This window comes from Danio aesculapii, chromosome 7, assembly GCF_903798145.1.
Source record: "Danio aesculapii chromosome 7, fDanAes4.1, whole genome shotgun sequence".
NCBI classification, from domain to species: Eukaryota; Metazoa; Chordata; class Actinopteri; order Cypriniformes; family Danionidae; genus Danio; species Danio aesculapii.
In genome coordinates, this window is record NC_079441.1 from 55,944,290 (window position 1) to 55,960,066 (window position 15,777).

The 15,777-nt window shown below is 32.4% G+C and overlaps 1 protein-coding gene across 2 annotated transcripts; it reads left to right on the forward strand.

Annotated features, from left to right (window-relative positions):
• The first annotated feature begins 414 nt into the window (after positions 1-414).
• hacd1 (3-hydroxyacyl-CoA dehydratase 1) lies at positions 415-13,654 on the forward strand. Of its 2 annotated transcripts, none has more exons than XM_056462214.1 (7): positions 415-589; positions 1,633-1,750; positions 5,847-5,865; positions 6,263-6,351; positions 6,485-6,606; positions 8,253-8,431; positions 9,330-13,654. In XM_056462214.1, exons 1-7 carry the CDS (start codon positions 471-473, stop codon positions 9,410-9,412), a joined length of 729 nt encoding a protein of 242 aa, XP_056318189.1. In that variant the 5' UTR covers positions 415-470; the 3' UTR covers positions 9,413-13,654. The 2 variants fall into 2 exon arrangements, with proteins under 2 accessions (XP_056318189.1, XP_056318190.1); XM_056462215.1 differs by lacking the exon at positions 415-589 and adding an exon at positions 932-1,009.
• The last annotated feature ends 2,123 nt before the right edge of the window (positions 13,655-15,777 follow it).

Below are 15,777 nucleotides of genomic sequence, written 5' to 3' on the forward strand. Positions count from 1 at the left end.
GTTGTTATTATTATTATTATTATTATTATTATTATTATTATTATTATTATTATTATTATTATTATGCTGATGTTAAATTTCATTGTACAAATTTTATTTACATCCTGCCAAATTTAGCTCCTTCTTATTGTCAACATGTCATTGATGAACTTATATTAATTTGAATTCATAACAGAAAGTGACCAACTGAATTAATTAATTAGACTTGCTGAATTTAGAAATGCATAACCTTGTGTTTAGTAGCTAGTCAAATGTGACACATTTCATCTATAATATTTATCTATGTAGCCTATATTGGCCAACAGATGAGCATAACTTAATGTGGGGGGAAAATGTTTTTCTACACTGACACTCATGCGATACATGTGTAGCAAATGGCCCCTCCAGAGGGATCCCGTGGATGACCAGCCCCTGACGACAGCTGTGCTCGCGCAATGTTTTTGTGACTTTTGCAGTCTGTACCCGGTACCATGGCGTCTGGCGAGGAGGACGGAACTGTTGAGGAGAAAGAAACCAACAACAAGAAGCGGACGAAAGGCGCCATCGTAACGGCATGGCTCACGTTCTATAATATCGCCATGACAGCCGGGTACTTGCTGGTGAAATTTGAGTTTGAACTGCTTTTATTCATTTGACTTGCTGAGTACAACCGTGTGTCCGTTTATAGTTTCTGTCCATTGTAAATCACTCAACTTGTTGTTAGGTTGCTTTACAATCAATATAGGACTCATTTAAAAGCTTCAGTACAAGCCATTAAAAATTCACAGCGCATGGAGACATGTTGACATTTGATTTTATAAGGTGTTTCATAATGTAACTGGGATATTCCTCACAGTTACCGCTGCATGCTCAGCCTTTCCTAATACGGTTGACTGTAGTGCACGTGTCATCTCCGTCTCCCCAACTGTCGCAGTGATATGTTTAGCGCTGACGCTGGAACTTGGGTCCGGCAAGGCGAAACGCTCGACAGACAATTTTCAACTTAGATCAACGACAGGGACACGATAATGTTAGTAACAACGAGATTCAATGTGCCCGTTATCGTATATTTAGGGTTGGAGTTACATGGTAATACAATGTGAAAAGAAGTGCTTAGATATGCACTTTTGGTGTAGCCTACTTTAAACTATTAAAATGATACTTTTGAGAGATATGCTTTAGTTAAAATTATAACAGTTACAAAAATGAGAGGTCATTTGTTTGTAGTCTAACTTTCATGTCTAAGTAAGGTACACTTTGTAATAATGTAAAATGTAAATATTTGATCTGCACTGAAAAAAAATTATTCAAAGATGATTCCATGGATTTACTACTTATTAATCTGAGTGGTTGTAAACAATTTATTTGGGCTGAATTTAAACAAACAGATTAAGTTGAACATTACTAAATTTAATTAGTTTGTTTAAATTCAGCCCATATAAATAGTTTGCAACAATTTAGCAGAAATCTTTTTTTTCAGTGTGTGGTGTTTTTAAAAATGTTGAAATTACATTTCTTACATATTATATATCTTGATTATTATATTTGTTTTGTTGTAGTGTGTTATTCAACCTACTGGGTGGTTTCTCTTCACTTGTTGAACAAATAATATTTGGGTGTGATTTTTATTTTATCTTTTTTTATTTTTTGCAGGTGGCTTGTACTGACTGTTGCCATAGTTAAGTATTACCTACAGAAAGGCACCCATAAAGGCTTATACAGAAATATAGCAAGGACACTCAAATTTTTCCAGACATTTGCACTACTGGAGGTAAGATATACTATATAAGATTTATTTTTTGTATTGTAACAGTATTGTAATATATCTACTCATTATTTTACACCACTGTTGAAGTATTTTGACCCACATTTCTGGATTTATCAGCAGAAAATTGTCATAGTTGGGTTAACTTAGAAAGTAGTGAATGGGAGAGTAGTCTACCACAATAAAGCATATATATATATATATATATATATATATATATATATATATATATATATATATATATATATATATATATATATATATATAAATTCTTTGTGGTAGCCTACTTTGTGGTAGCCTACTCTCCCATTCACATATATATGTATATATATATATATATATATATATATATATATATATATATATATATATATATATATGTGTGTGTGTGTGTGTGTGTGTGTGTGTATATATATATATATATATATATATATATATATATATATATATATATATATTTATTTATTTATATACTTTATAAAGTGAAAAATATTTTATGCATTCATTTTTGGCTCAAATAACAAAAGAAATACCCCACAATTGTCTTTTCATGGCTTTCAGAAAAATGGCAAATTTGCTGCCCAACCCATAGGTGCGGTACTTAAAACACCTTAAATACGCGTAAAACTTCTAAAAAAAAAAAAGTGTTACTTCATAAGTGTTTTTTTCTTATATTGTGTAAACAGGATATAATACAAAGTATATTTTTATAATTGTGTATATATATATCTTGTGAAAAGGGTCCGTTAGTTAAAAACTGTTTTCTGTGGCTTATAGCTTTACTCTTTGTATTAACAATTTTAGGATGGGTTATACACAGGATATTGTGCAATTTTATTGTGCTGTTTTGTTAAAGAGCCCATATTATACATGAAATAGGGTCATATTTTGGTTGTAAGGGTCTCCAACAACAGTCTAATATGCATGCAAGGTCAAAAAACACTTTCATGGTCTTATAATCTGCATTTAGTTTTACCTAATTATCCCAGCGACTCCCATATGAATCGTTCAGCGATTCATTTGTTCCCAAACCCCTCCTCAGTGCGAAGCTAATCTGCGCTGATTGGATCGATGACAACCTGCTGCGATTGGTCGACACGGACAAGGCTTCAGCGCGAGACAGAGTGAAATGCCCAGCTGCTAATCAACACAATAAAAGTAGTCACAGTGCATACATCCTTCATAGTGGATTTTGGCTGCCAGTGGGTGAATGTAAATACAGACGATGGACTAGAAAATACTGACGACTAACTATTTTATTGAGCAAAAAGTCTAAGAACTGGCGAGGAGATCTCCTGTAACACGCGGTTACAAGTAACAAAACACAACTAAATACATAATTTGCAAGCTAGAGTAAATGAGGCAACAATTTTAATCGCACGTACTTACACTTGTGAAATGGAGGAAGAAACGGATTCATGGTCCACTGATCCTTGTTCTGACAGTCTTTATTGATCCTTCCTTTAACAAACCGATGAAGTATTCTTTGTCAGCATGGAGTTTCCAGAAGCACTCGAACTGCTCAAGGCTAGGCTATATTGCTAAGGTTTCATCTTTGGGTGAACTGTCAATAATATCCATCTGCACAGCGTGACTTCATTTGACCGGTGTCTGTGTGTGTGAGTGTGACTTTTTTTCTGTTAGTGGGTGGGGCCGCAGGTTTCAAATCTCCCGGGTTTGCGCGCGCAACTACTTGTGTTTCATAGCCGCATCATCACGAAACACCTAATGATTCGTTATCAAGATGACTCGTTTGAAGCACTATGAGTCGACTCTTTTATAGATGAATCAATAGTTTTAAACACTGTACACTTACAGATTTGAGCCTTAGCTGGATATTTCACTTCACTTAGAGCTGTATTACACACTACATGGAAGGGCATTTTCAAAAACCCATAATATGGGCTCTTTAAATGATTTGAAAAAAATGGAATGTCCTCATATAATTGTAACCACGATAGGCATAAAGAGAAATCACCATAGGAAGATCTGCCCAATATTTAGATAAGTGGTCAATAAATATAAGGTGTTCAATGGCAAATCTGGTTCATTTGGTAAATAATGTTAACTTAACTTGTAGATCAGAGGGATACACAACTTTTGGTAAATATAACTTGCTGATACTTGACTTGATACTTATAATACTGCACATAATCAAACCCCAGACACTTTAGAACCACAAATAAAACATACCTTCCTCTTTAAACTGTTTCATTACTGGTGGTGGTAAGGGAGACCCACAAAGCTCCTAGACCACCTTATTAGTACACTTTAAACCACTTTCCAGATTTCTTTAGGGGTAGGGTCTATGGGCTGGTGTTTGTATGGGTTTCAGATGTTTGGTCTAATATTGCAAAATAAAGTTCCACAACTAACAAATGAACATGCTAGATTCAAGACTGGTGCCCTTTACACAACTCTGAAAAAAACATACATTTTTATAAGTTTACATTTTTATGAAGCATTAATTAATTGAATACATTAACTACATTGGTACCTAAACTACGGCCTTTGTTACAACAGTCTTCAAACACTGTAAAAAGCGATTAGTTGACTTGACTTAAAAAGAGAGAGTTGCCTTATAATTATTAAATAAACAATCTATGTACATAATTATAAAAGTTAAGGTAAGTCAATGGGTTTACTGATTTATTTTTTTAAGTAAAATCAACTTGTTGCTTTTAAGGCAACGGGTTTACTCACTTTTTTTTAAAGTAAAAGCATCAGCCTCAACTATGTCCAAAGTGTTTGACAGCCAAAGTAATCAACCCTTTCTTATTCTGGCACACACTTTTATCCAAAATTACTTGAACAGAAGTTATACACATAAATATACAGCTTTAGAGCCATGGTCTTGGCTTTGCTAACAATGTGCTGAGCTACAGTAATATAACTCAAATTAATCTATGAAGAAACACAACACACAAAAAGGTTCAACCAGAAGAGAAAATATTGTGGTAGAAGTAATAAATGAATTTCTTCCTCAAATTAATGTATAGAGAAACACAGCAGCACACATGTTTAGACACAGCAAATTCTCAGATCTTCACCAAAACAACTGGCCTGAGATCAGTAAAACAAGCTAACTTGTTTGACTCGAGAAAGCAGTTTGACCCAGCAGTCCACTGAAGCAGGATGTATCTTAATGTATTATGGGTTACATACATTTCTTGAGAAAAAACAGTGTTTGTTTTGCTGATGCCTCTGAAAATTAATCCCGCAACCTTATTCAAATTTGGTCAGAAGAATATATTTGAGAACAACTGTCAAAAACAAATAAATACAGCTACAAAGAAAGTCACAGTAGGCTTGTAGAGCTGCTGTTTTGCATATTTAAATGAATAACTGATATAAACAGAATCACTGAACATAAACAGGAGAACTCTCTAAACTTCTTAGGAATAGTGCATTGTGAAAATGAACTGAATTGAGAACAAATTGCAACATTGTAACAGTTACGAACCCTTTTTAAAACATTATCTGAATGTATGAAAACGGCACTGCCCATTCAGTAATACATAAGTTTGAATTTAACTTATCTTTTATTATAAATTCTTTGAGAAGTCCGAAATTAAATGGTGCAATGTATTTAGACATTAACCCACTGCAAAAGGTTGTGTATAGAAATTGCCTATCCATTGGTTTGTGCAGTGCCGCTGTAGTGTAAATGTTATGTTGACCATTAGATGGCACTTGTCATTCAAGCATGTAACCTTACCTCTGAGTCAGCCAAGGCAGATATAGAAGTAGATATAGATACTGACTCTTGTTTAGTACCGTTGTACTGTTCTGAGCCTATGGAATAAGGTCAATTCTGAAACATTATTGTGTCATAATAGGGAATACAATATTACATATACCTACTGGTGATGTTGTGCATTTAGCATTTTTTTCACTTCCAGGATTATACCCTTTTTTTATGAGCAGCTTTTACCAGCAGCAATATTGTAAGGCTGAACTGACCCAGTGTTCAATGCCCATACCTGTGCTCTGATCTCTCCTTTTTTCGTTGTCGTTGTTCTTTGTTGTGTTATTTGCACTCTTCTTCTTTTTTTTTTTTTTTGAAAATGTTCTTGGCTGATTACTTCTGTTTCTATTTCAGGTCGGCCACTGTGCTATTGGTAAGTAATATAAAGCTTGAAGGGATAGTTCACCCCAAAATGAAAATGTAGTCACTATTTACTCACCTTCAAGTGGGTGTTAAACCTTTATTAGTCAAAAAACAAACAAAAAAAAAAAACACATATATATTTTGAAGAGAGACAAAAACCTGTAACCATAGTCTTCCATAATAGGAAAAACAAATCCTATGGAAATAAATGGTTACAGGTTTCCAGTTTTATTCAAAACATCTTCTATTGTGTCTAACAAAAGAACAAGTGAAGGGTGAGTAAATAAGGATTTGAGAATGATAATTTTTGGGTGAACTATTCCTTTAAAGTGATTTTAAAATGATAGTAATCCAAGTAGGTGTACAGTATAAAGAGATTTTCAGGTGATATTTCTGCTGTGTTGTAGGAATTGTGCGGACATCTGTAATTGTGACTGGGGTCCAAGTGTGTTCTCGGATATTCATGGTTTGGTTTATTACAAACAGCATCAGACAGGTCAGTTTGCATGATTAGGACATTCCTTCTAGAATAATCTTCACCTATAAAACCTGTCAAACTTTCACTGTTCACCTGTTTACAACCTCTGTGTCTTTGAACTTTTTTCCTTTCACTTGAAACACATGCTAAGATTCAGAACGAGGAGAGTGTGATCTTGTTTGTAGTGGTATGGACAGTTACAGAGATCACTCGCTACTCTTTTTACACGTTCAACCTGCTCAACCATCTGCCATACTTCATCAAGTGGGCCAGGTACAAATGGGGCATGAAGCTAGAATTCATATCTTAGTGGATTCTGCATGGTGTGGATTCCTTAAGCATGCCTGTTACTCACAAGAATATGCTCATGAATGGTTGCAAAATTGATGAATTCAACAGAACTGTGGACATTTTTGCAGTGCCATCAGCTCAGCATTGTCACGATAGCCCTTTTTGGCAGTGGTTCTTAACTTATTTGAGTCTGTGGCTAGGCCTGTCACAATAATCAATATATCGACTTATCGCACAACACATGGACATGACCTCAATCATTTTTGGTGATGCAATATATATCATCTATACATAAAAAAACCAATTCTAGCAACATTTTAACTGAGCAACATCTATATCTCTATTAAAGGTGTCAGTGTGGTTAAAAACACTATAGTATTTACTATAAATTACAATAGTATATTTTCATGTGGGTGCCTGACAACTGAAAATAGATCTGGTAGCAGATATCACAGCCTCTGTTACTTTTTACCTTGCACTTTTTTGTTAACATTTATTAATATTCACTAAGGATATGCGTTTTCACATTCTGATTCCACTGCCTCATTATTAAATTGTTAAAATGATATAATTAAATCAAATAGTCTTAAGAAAAAAATATGATGTGTTCTTTGGAAGAGTGCACTTGCATTGTGATGATATTATACTGTCATTTTGGCATTATATAATGAGTGGCATAAAATGGTCTTAAAATGACAATAATATATGTATGTATGTGTGTGTGTGTGTGTGTGTGTGTGCGTGTGTGTGTGTGTGTGTGTGTGTGTGTGTGTATATATATATATATACAGTTGAATTCAGAATTATTAGCCCTCCTTTATTTATTTATTTATTTATTTTAATATTTCCCAAATGATGTTTGACAGAGCAAGTACATTTTCACAGTATGTCTGATAATATTTTTTCTTCTGGAGAAAGTCTTAGTTGTTTTATTTTTTAAAAGCCATTTAAATGTCAAAATTATTAGCCCCTTTATACTCATTTTTTTCGATAGTCTACAGAATAAATCATCGTTATACAATAACTTGCCTAATTACCCTAACCTGCCTAGTTAACCTAATATATATATATATATATATATATATATATATATATATATATATATATATATATATATATATATATATATATATATATATATTTATATATATATATATATATATTTATTTATTTTTTTTATTTATTTATTTATTTATTTTTTTTTGGTTATATAATATACTGTATGGTACAACAAAAATTGATATTGTGACAAAACTATCTGTGGCCCCCTTTAGTCCAAAATCATTTTTGAAAGCCCTCTTCTCCCTGACCCCTTGCCACTGCTTTACAGGAATTGTAACTTTACCAGGCATTACTAATGCTCTGGCACCTTTCTACCAATCAGGAAAATAGATTGAGTTCAATGAGTTGTGGAGTGATTTCTGAAGTATTAAAAATTCCAAAAGAGTTTGCTCCTGTATTTAGAAGGCCTTATTCCACCATATTGACAGATTATTTTGAAGTTTGTATGTGAACTTTTGTATGAACGTGTTAGGAAGTGAAGTTAATATTATGTTTAAATCTATTTTTAAATTTCCCATTGAGTCAATTATTTTATTTGTCTATCTCTTTTCTCCCACTTTTCTCAGGTATAACATGTTTATTGTCATGTACCCATTGGGAGTAGTTGGTGAACTGCTGACCATACATGCTGCCTTACCATATGTTCGAAGATCGGGAATGTACTCCCTTAGGCTCCCCAACAAATACAACGTGTCCTTTGACTATTACTACTTCTTGATCATTGTCATGCTGTCCTACATCCCGTGTAAGACATCTAAATTCTACTGTCTTTATCTGGGAAATCCTGCTATTATTTGACACTTTCTGCTAATAGCTCATGTATACAGAGGCATTATTTTTTAATAATACTGGAATTAATAAATCTTAGATGCTAACCATATGTTCCAGTTGAACATAAAATTTGATGAGTACTTCTACTGGGTACACTGTAAAAATAGTTTGTGATATCAATGGTAAAAAACTAAAAATCCTACAGTAAAATTCTGTAAATGGTTAACAGTAAGTTCCTTTAAAATATATGGTGAATTACTTAAATTCGCTTTCCCAGATTTCCCTGAATGACACTACTGTTTTTTATTTATTTTTTTTTATGTTTTATGTTTTTTATGTTTAATGTTATGTAGATTGGAATTTTATGTTACATATAATGTTCATTGTATTACTTTATATCAGTATATATTAGTTCTCTGCTTGTGAGAATAGTAGTTTGTGAAACATGCACAAAAACATTCACAACATTGCTTTATGACTATAAATTAATGAAATGCAGTAATTTACTATTTAATTAAAATATATATTTTATGTTCCTACTGTATTTTTACAGTAAAATCTCAACAACCACAGTTCTTTAGGGGGGTTTTCATACATTTTACGAATTTAAAAAAATAATAATAATTTTTTACAATTTATTTAAGATTTTTTTAATAAAAATGTGTAAATGCACTGTACTGTGTAAATGCACTGTTTTTTTTTTACAATAATAGATTTTAGTGTAGAAAAACTTGCTTGATATTCTTAATACTTCGGAAGATGAGGCAGATGAAGCTGTCTCTGATTACATTGTTTATTTACATTTATTCCCCCTTGTATCTTCATTTTCGGTAATTTTGCTTCATTTTAACATGTGTCTGTTTCTCTTTCAGTGTTTCCTCAGCTCTACTTCCACATGCTACGTCAAAGGAGGAGAGTACTTCATGGAGAGATCATAGTAGAGAAAGACGAGTAGAATGAAACCTGTAAAAAAAAAAGTTTTTTTTAAATACAGGTAGCCATTATTTTTTGAGAAAACTTTATACATAACTCTATGGTCAAAATAAAAAACTAAAAACATTAAATATACTATAATTTCTACAGATATTAGTTACATAAATTTCTAGCAAAGCCTGTTCTTAAGGTTCACCACCTTTTGTAGTTTAATTAAAGAAAGCTATGCCTACATCCTCAAAGAACTTTGAACCAAAGTACAAGGACACCTCAGTGTTATGGGTAATCAACTCGACTGACAAAATACACAGCATTGTTTTTTACCAATATTTTATCTCCCAGATTTTCATTCACAGAGAACAGGTATTAGAAAAGCACTGTGCTTTAAATAAACAATATAAATGCATTAATATACATCTTCAGTGGGTTAATCTGCTCAGTATTTATGAAAGTATTGTCATAATATTTTTGTCATGTTAATATGTTTAACATGCTAGATGAAAAATCTTAAGCGTGTGATCTTTTTATCCCTAATTAATCGTAAGAACGTTTTGATTTCAGCATAAAACTGTACTCTAGCCAAGTGCAACATGATAAAGCAACAAGTGATCAAAGCTCATACATGTTAGTTTTTGTCCAAAACAACTGAGACTGTGAAAAACATTTGGTACATTGTTTAGCTTATATTTTTGTGACGTCGCTCTGACATCTCATTAGTCCAAAAACTCATTCACATAATTTAGGCGTAACTTTGTCCCAACATGCAGCAGTTTTGGATTAAGTTTGGACAGAAAATGACTTTGTTGCTTTGTTTGGGGTATATTTGTTACACTTCAGTGTGCACTATAATTTTTTCATGCTGCTTCAGTGTTTACAATCCAAACTAGAGTATAAAAGCTAGTACAAGTAGTCTGTACAGAATAGTGCTCTAGAAACATTTAGCACATGTTAGGTTAATCCAATACTAGAGTGATGCAAGAAAAACCTCATCATTCGACTTTCAGACTTTGTGTTGTTGTTGCTGTTATTTATTTGTCTTTTGTTTGTTTTTTAAGAAACTTGAGTTCACATGCTCTCTTTTTTTGAGTTGATTCCCTCTCTACGGTGCTACATTTTTTTATTCTTCTGTGCAGCTGAGAAGAGAAAGATTTGTCATCATTAGAGTATTCAAAATTACACTGTAATTTTATTCAACACCTGGTAATTGTACTGAATGAATAAAGATCTTTAAGAATGAAAATAACAATCAAAAGAACTGGCAATATTTACTCGGGCATTAGTATTGCTCACATTGGTAAATGTTTATACTGTAAGCACTTTCTAAAAAAGTTTTGTTAAGTTCATCATATTGAGATTATGATAATTGAGTATATGACATAAACACTAGACAGTAATTGGCAATTTCTTGCAAACTCAGATATTGCCTTTTGTACACAAACTTAAAAAAATGTCTTGTTAAAATGCAGTTCAACTCTAAATGCAGAACTGCATTTAAAATTGACATTTAAAATGCAGAATTGCAATAAAGTCACCTGTAAAGCTGCATTTGCACTATTTTCCCCTCTAGAAACAATTACTGTCTAAATGCGGCTGAATGTGACTTAATATTTAAATAAATACTGAAAGGCATGTTATGTCTGTGCTTGTGTCTGGATTAAAATGTCAATAAACTTTACAAAAAAAAAATTATTTTATACAGTTGTGTCAAAACAAGATGTAGAACATCTTGTACATATATAAAAAGAAATGTCAAGTATTTAGTAGACCCTCAGTAGTTGAGGCACCTATGGCCATTATAGTTATTTATTTATTTGTAGATGGCAGTATAGCAGCAAAACAAGTTGGTTTCAATTTGACATCAGGAGAAATGTATACAATAAAAATAATAATTATTAGAATATTACTATAATAATTATTATTCAATAATACATCTATTTATAATTTTTACTAATGAATTGATTTAGTACAATTATCATTTTAATCAATGGAGGCAAAGGTTTAGCCACAGTTCAATAGTGTAAACTTCAAATCTATGCGAATTAATTGAAAACAAACTAATAGTAAAATGATTGTGACCCTGCAAGCAAAAGAAAGTAAAGTCAATATATGAAGGAAATTATATGTGAATATATATCTTGCACACTAGAAAATAATATGGCAATATGGTAAACAACACTATACAGCAGGTCATATAATACATTCACTAAAAGACAATATACTATAAGAAAATATACTTTACATTTGCATATTAATCAGTAATAATATTTAAATGAATTAAAAACTGAATAAATATTACACACTTTCGTGAAATAAATGAATCAAATGATGAGCTCACAAATCTGGCAGCAACAAATGTATCAAAACAAAATCCTGTATTTTTGTATTTTAAAATACTTTTAAAGGGAGCATGAAATGTCTTCGCAAACCTTCCATCAATGGGCCTGTTGAATCAATCCTTTCACCATTAAACTGACTTAGTGATGTAAACAGTGTTTGATAACAACAAATTTTTTCTGCCACTTCGTTCACCTGAAGGAAAAGTTGTGGCCAAATGGTTAATGAGTTGAACTTGTAACCCAAAGGTTGCTTGTGTTTCTCTTTGAGTTTAGTATAAATTTTGCTCAAATTTCATATAGAAATTCCCGTAAATCAATTGATGCAGATAATGAGTCAGAACATAGTAAATGTTGATTATGTCTCCACCCATCTCTCTTCAATGACTATTCAACCTATTAACAATCTTATATTTAAAGGCGTGACAGGAGTTCATTTTAATTTTTGTTAACGGAATTTGCAATTAAACTCTTCTACACTCGATGTAAAAACATGATTTCTGAAAACTTAAAAACTTCACGACATAAAAATATGATATCTAAAAATATCTGTTTTTGTTTTTGACCTGTCTGTATAGACTGGAGTTTTATTAAATGTTTGTGTTTCATATATTGTGACATTTTGACATCTTTTGGCAGACATCTATCATCTTCATTAACTATACAGTGCACCTTCAGACCAGCTACTGGCATTTGAAACCAATTAAGTATTGTAGGTATCATCAGTATAGGACTTATTTTAATGTTTGTCTTATTTTCATGCCATCTACATCAGTAATCCATCCATTATTTGTACAGTATACTCATTCTCCCAAGATCTTTTCAGTTCTTCTTTGGAAGAATCTCAGTTTACCCTCTTAAAACACACAATCGTTAGGTGTTTTATATTTCTAAAGTTCCCCTGCATTTCCGCCTGCAGCAGACTGAGATTAATGATATTTTGAAGCTCCACATCCTGTTCTTAAGGAATGATATTTTAATCCATCTCATTTATTAAGCAAATATGCTGAATTGTACACTACAGCAATTATATATTTATGGTCTTAGCATTGCTCAGCTATTTTCAATAGTTGTTGACTTGCTCCTGAATATACCCTCACCATTTGTCTATTATTTTCTTTAGGCATAATTTCCATCTATACTCGAATCATTGCCCACCTACTTAAATTTTCTGTTCTTTTTAAGTTTTCTGTTCTGATGTCAAGCTTAGGCAAAAAATGATCAGTATTGTATTTAAATTAAATCTATTTATTTAAATATATATCTTCTGTAAGGTAAGAGTTCTATTCATGGAACTCACCTCAGTCACTGTCATTAGTTTTCTTAACGCTGTTATTAACTTAAAAAAATTTATTTAATTTAATATGCACATTACAGAGGGGTGCAATTTATGGCAGGGGTGCATTTCTTGGCACAACACTGGTTCATCTGTTATTTCTCTCTATAAGTTAAGTCTATAATGCATAATTCTAGCCAAGATCGTTTATTGCAACTATCTGGGAATTCCTGTTTAGAACTTTAAAAGACATGGTGCAACGCGGTGGCTCGGTTTTTCTCATTCAGTGTGTGACAGTGTATGTGACTTGATCGTACAGGTGCGGATACATCTGTACCAGATCTGCTTCTCATGCCTCCAGTGTTGTTAAGTTGGTGTTGTTGTGTTGGATATCTACATCCATGTATACTAGATATGAGATTTAATCACACATGAAAGTCAGAATTCTAGAACATACCCACTGATTGCATAATCGTCACAGTCAAACTGTGGAAATGAACTGAAAAGGAATTTTGTCTTGTCCAGATTTACATCATTTCGGTTTCTTGTCTAATTTGTTTGAAGTATATACTGGGGCCTATATACATATACATATGTCATTGTGCTGTTAAAGGATTAGTTCACCCAAAATTAAAATTTGTCCATGATTTACTCAGCCTCAGGGCATCATACAGTATGTGTATATGACTTGTTTTTATGTTTTTTTTTTTTCAGTTTCATACATCTTTTAAAAATGATCTTTTCCAGCTCTACAATGCAATGGGTGGTTCCCCTTCAACAGTCCAAAACAAGTACAATAAAGAGCCTCCATCTATAATAAAAACTCTCACACAGCTCCATGAGGTGAATAAAGGGGTCCTATGAACCTTATTCTTCACATACGAACGGGTGCAACCATTGGAATCTTTTTGAAAAAAACTAACACACCTCCACATTGCAGAATAATGTCAATAGCGAATGAATGTGTTTTTTTTTTTTTTTTTTTTTTTGTAAAAATGACTGGATTGAATGTTCTAATAATATTTTGAATACAATTTTTGTAACCAAACAATAACAGTAATACAACAAAATATAACATTTTACCCATTTTAAGAACCTTCAACTGTGACGCTTTTATAATTTAATGAAAATATTAGTGAAACATTTTTCAAACATCAATAAGAATGGAACATTCTAACAATGTTTTATATGACAATAATTAATTAGACTGGAGCATTCTAGAAATGGTTTAATAATGTTATTACAACCAAACAATAGCATTTATACAATATCTACAAAAGAACATTTTAGAAACCTTCAACAATAACTTTCTGGTGTATTATGGGAATATTTTTGTAACATGAAATTATTTGCGTACAAGGATGATGACGTAGAACACTAAATACCCAAGGATGCATCTTTCTGATTGAAAGCATCAAATATATTCTTTCTGACAGAAAGTGATACAAAACTAATCAAATAGCTGAAGAGCACATTTGAGTTAAAAATATTGTTTTAAAGTATTAATGTGCTTTTTAAGTGTTATTTTAACAGTTGCACTGTCACCTAGAAGGTCAGTGTTTTGAATATCAGCTGGACCAGTTGGCATTTCTAAGTGGAGCTTGCATGTTCTCCTTGTGTTCGTGTGGGTTTCCTCAGGGTCCTCCATTTTCCTCCACAGTCCAAAGACATGCACGGAAGAGCTAAATTGGCCATAGTGTGAATGTGTGTGAATGTGAAAGTGTATGGGAGTTTCCCCTGTATTCAGTTGCTGCTGGAAGGACATCTGCTGCATAAAACATGCCGGAATAGTTGACGGTTCATTCCGCTGTAGCAACCCCTGATAAATCAAAGGAAAATGAATAAATGAATATTTACCATCCATGCTATTTTCACCTTGTTTTTCATTTTGGTGAAAGATGTTGAAAATAATCTCTTGCTGACCACAAATATGTCACACAAAAGTGGTTCTGAACATGGCCAAGTAATGCATTCAAAGTCTTAAATTTGCATACAAAATTTAATTGGATATGGGGATATATCCAGCTTTTTAATGTTTTTTAGATTTTTTTTAACAGAACTCTTGGACTGAATTAAAATAAATTAGATAGGGAGTAGAATATTACTGGATGTCAAAATTTGCGTTTGGTAGAATATTGTAAATAAGTAGATATAGAAGTGAAAGTGCTAAGCTACTTTCAGACAAGGAAACACAACAGGACAGTATGTGCCATCTGTTGTTTACACTGTTGTCTTCCCATACAAAATCGCTGCATTTAAGATCTGATTTCTTTACAAAAGCAGCAATCTTCACGGCCTGGCTCAGCCTTGTCTTTAAAATATGGAAATTAATTTTACCCCAGTATTTTTAATGGAGTTTCTGCAAATGGATGCTTAAGTCTATTTAACTGATTCTATTTGAATTGCATTACAACATAGATGCTGTTAAAGTAACCTTATGAAATTAACATTAAACTCTCACCAGAGGGTCATCATTGGCTGAAAAACACTTGCTGTGCTTAGCCCATTAGCTTATTGGTGATATTGTAATATACATTGGATTGGAATTAGAAATCTGGAATATGGATTGGAATCAGAAATCTGGAATATGTTTAAAATGCAAACACAAAACAATCTGGTACCAATCAAAAATGGTTGCTGATTTTCTTCTTTAAGCAACATAAATTTCACTAAAATATTACAGTCAAAAATTTAAAAAAGGGTAATTAGTTTTCCTGAGAAATCGTTGCTGATAAACTCACATAAAGGCACAATGATAAACTTAATCATTAATGCAGT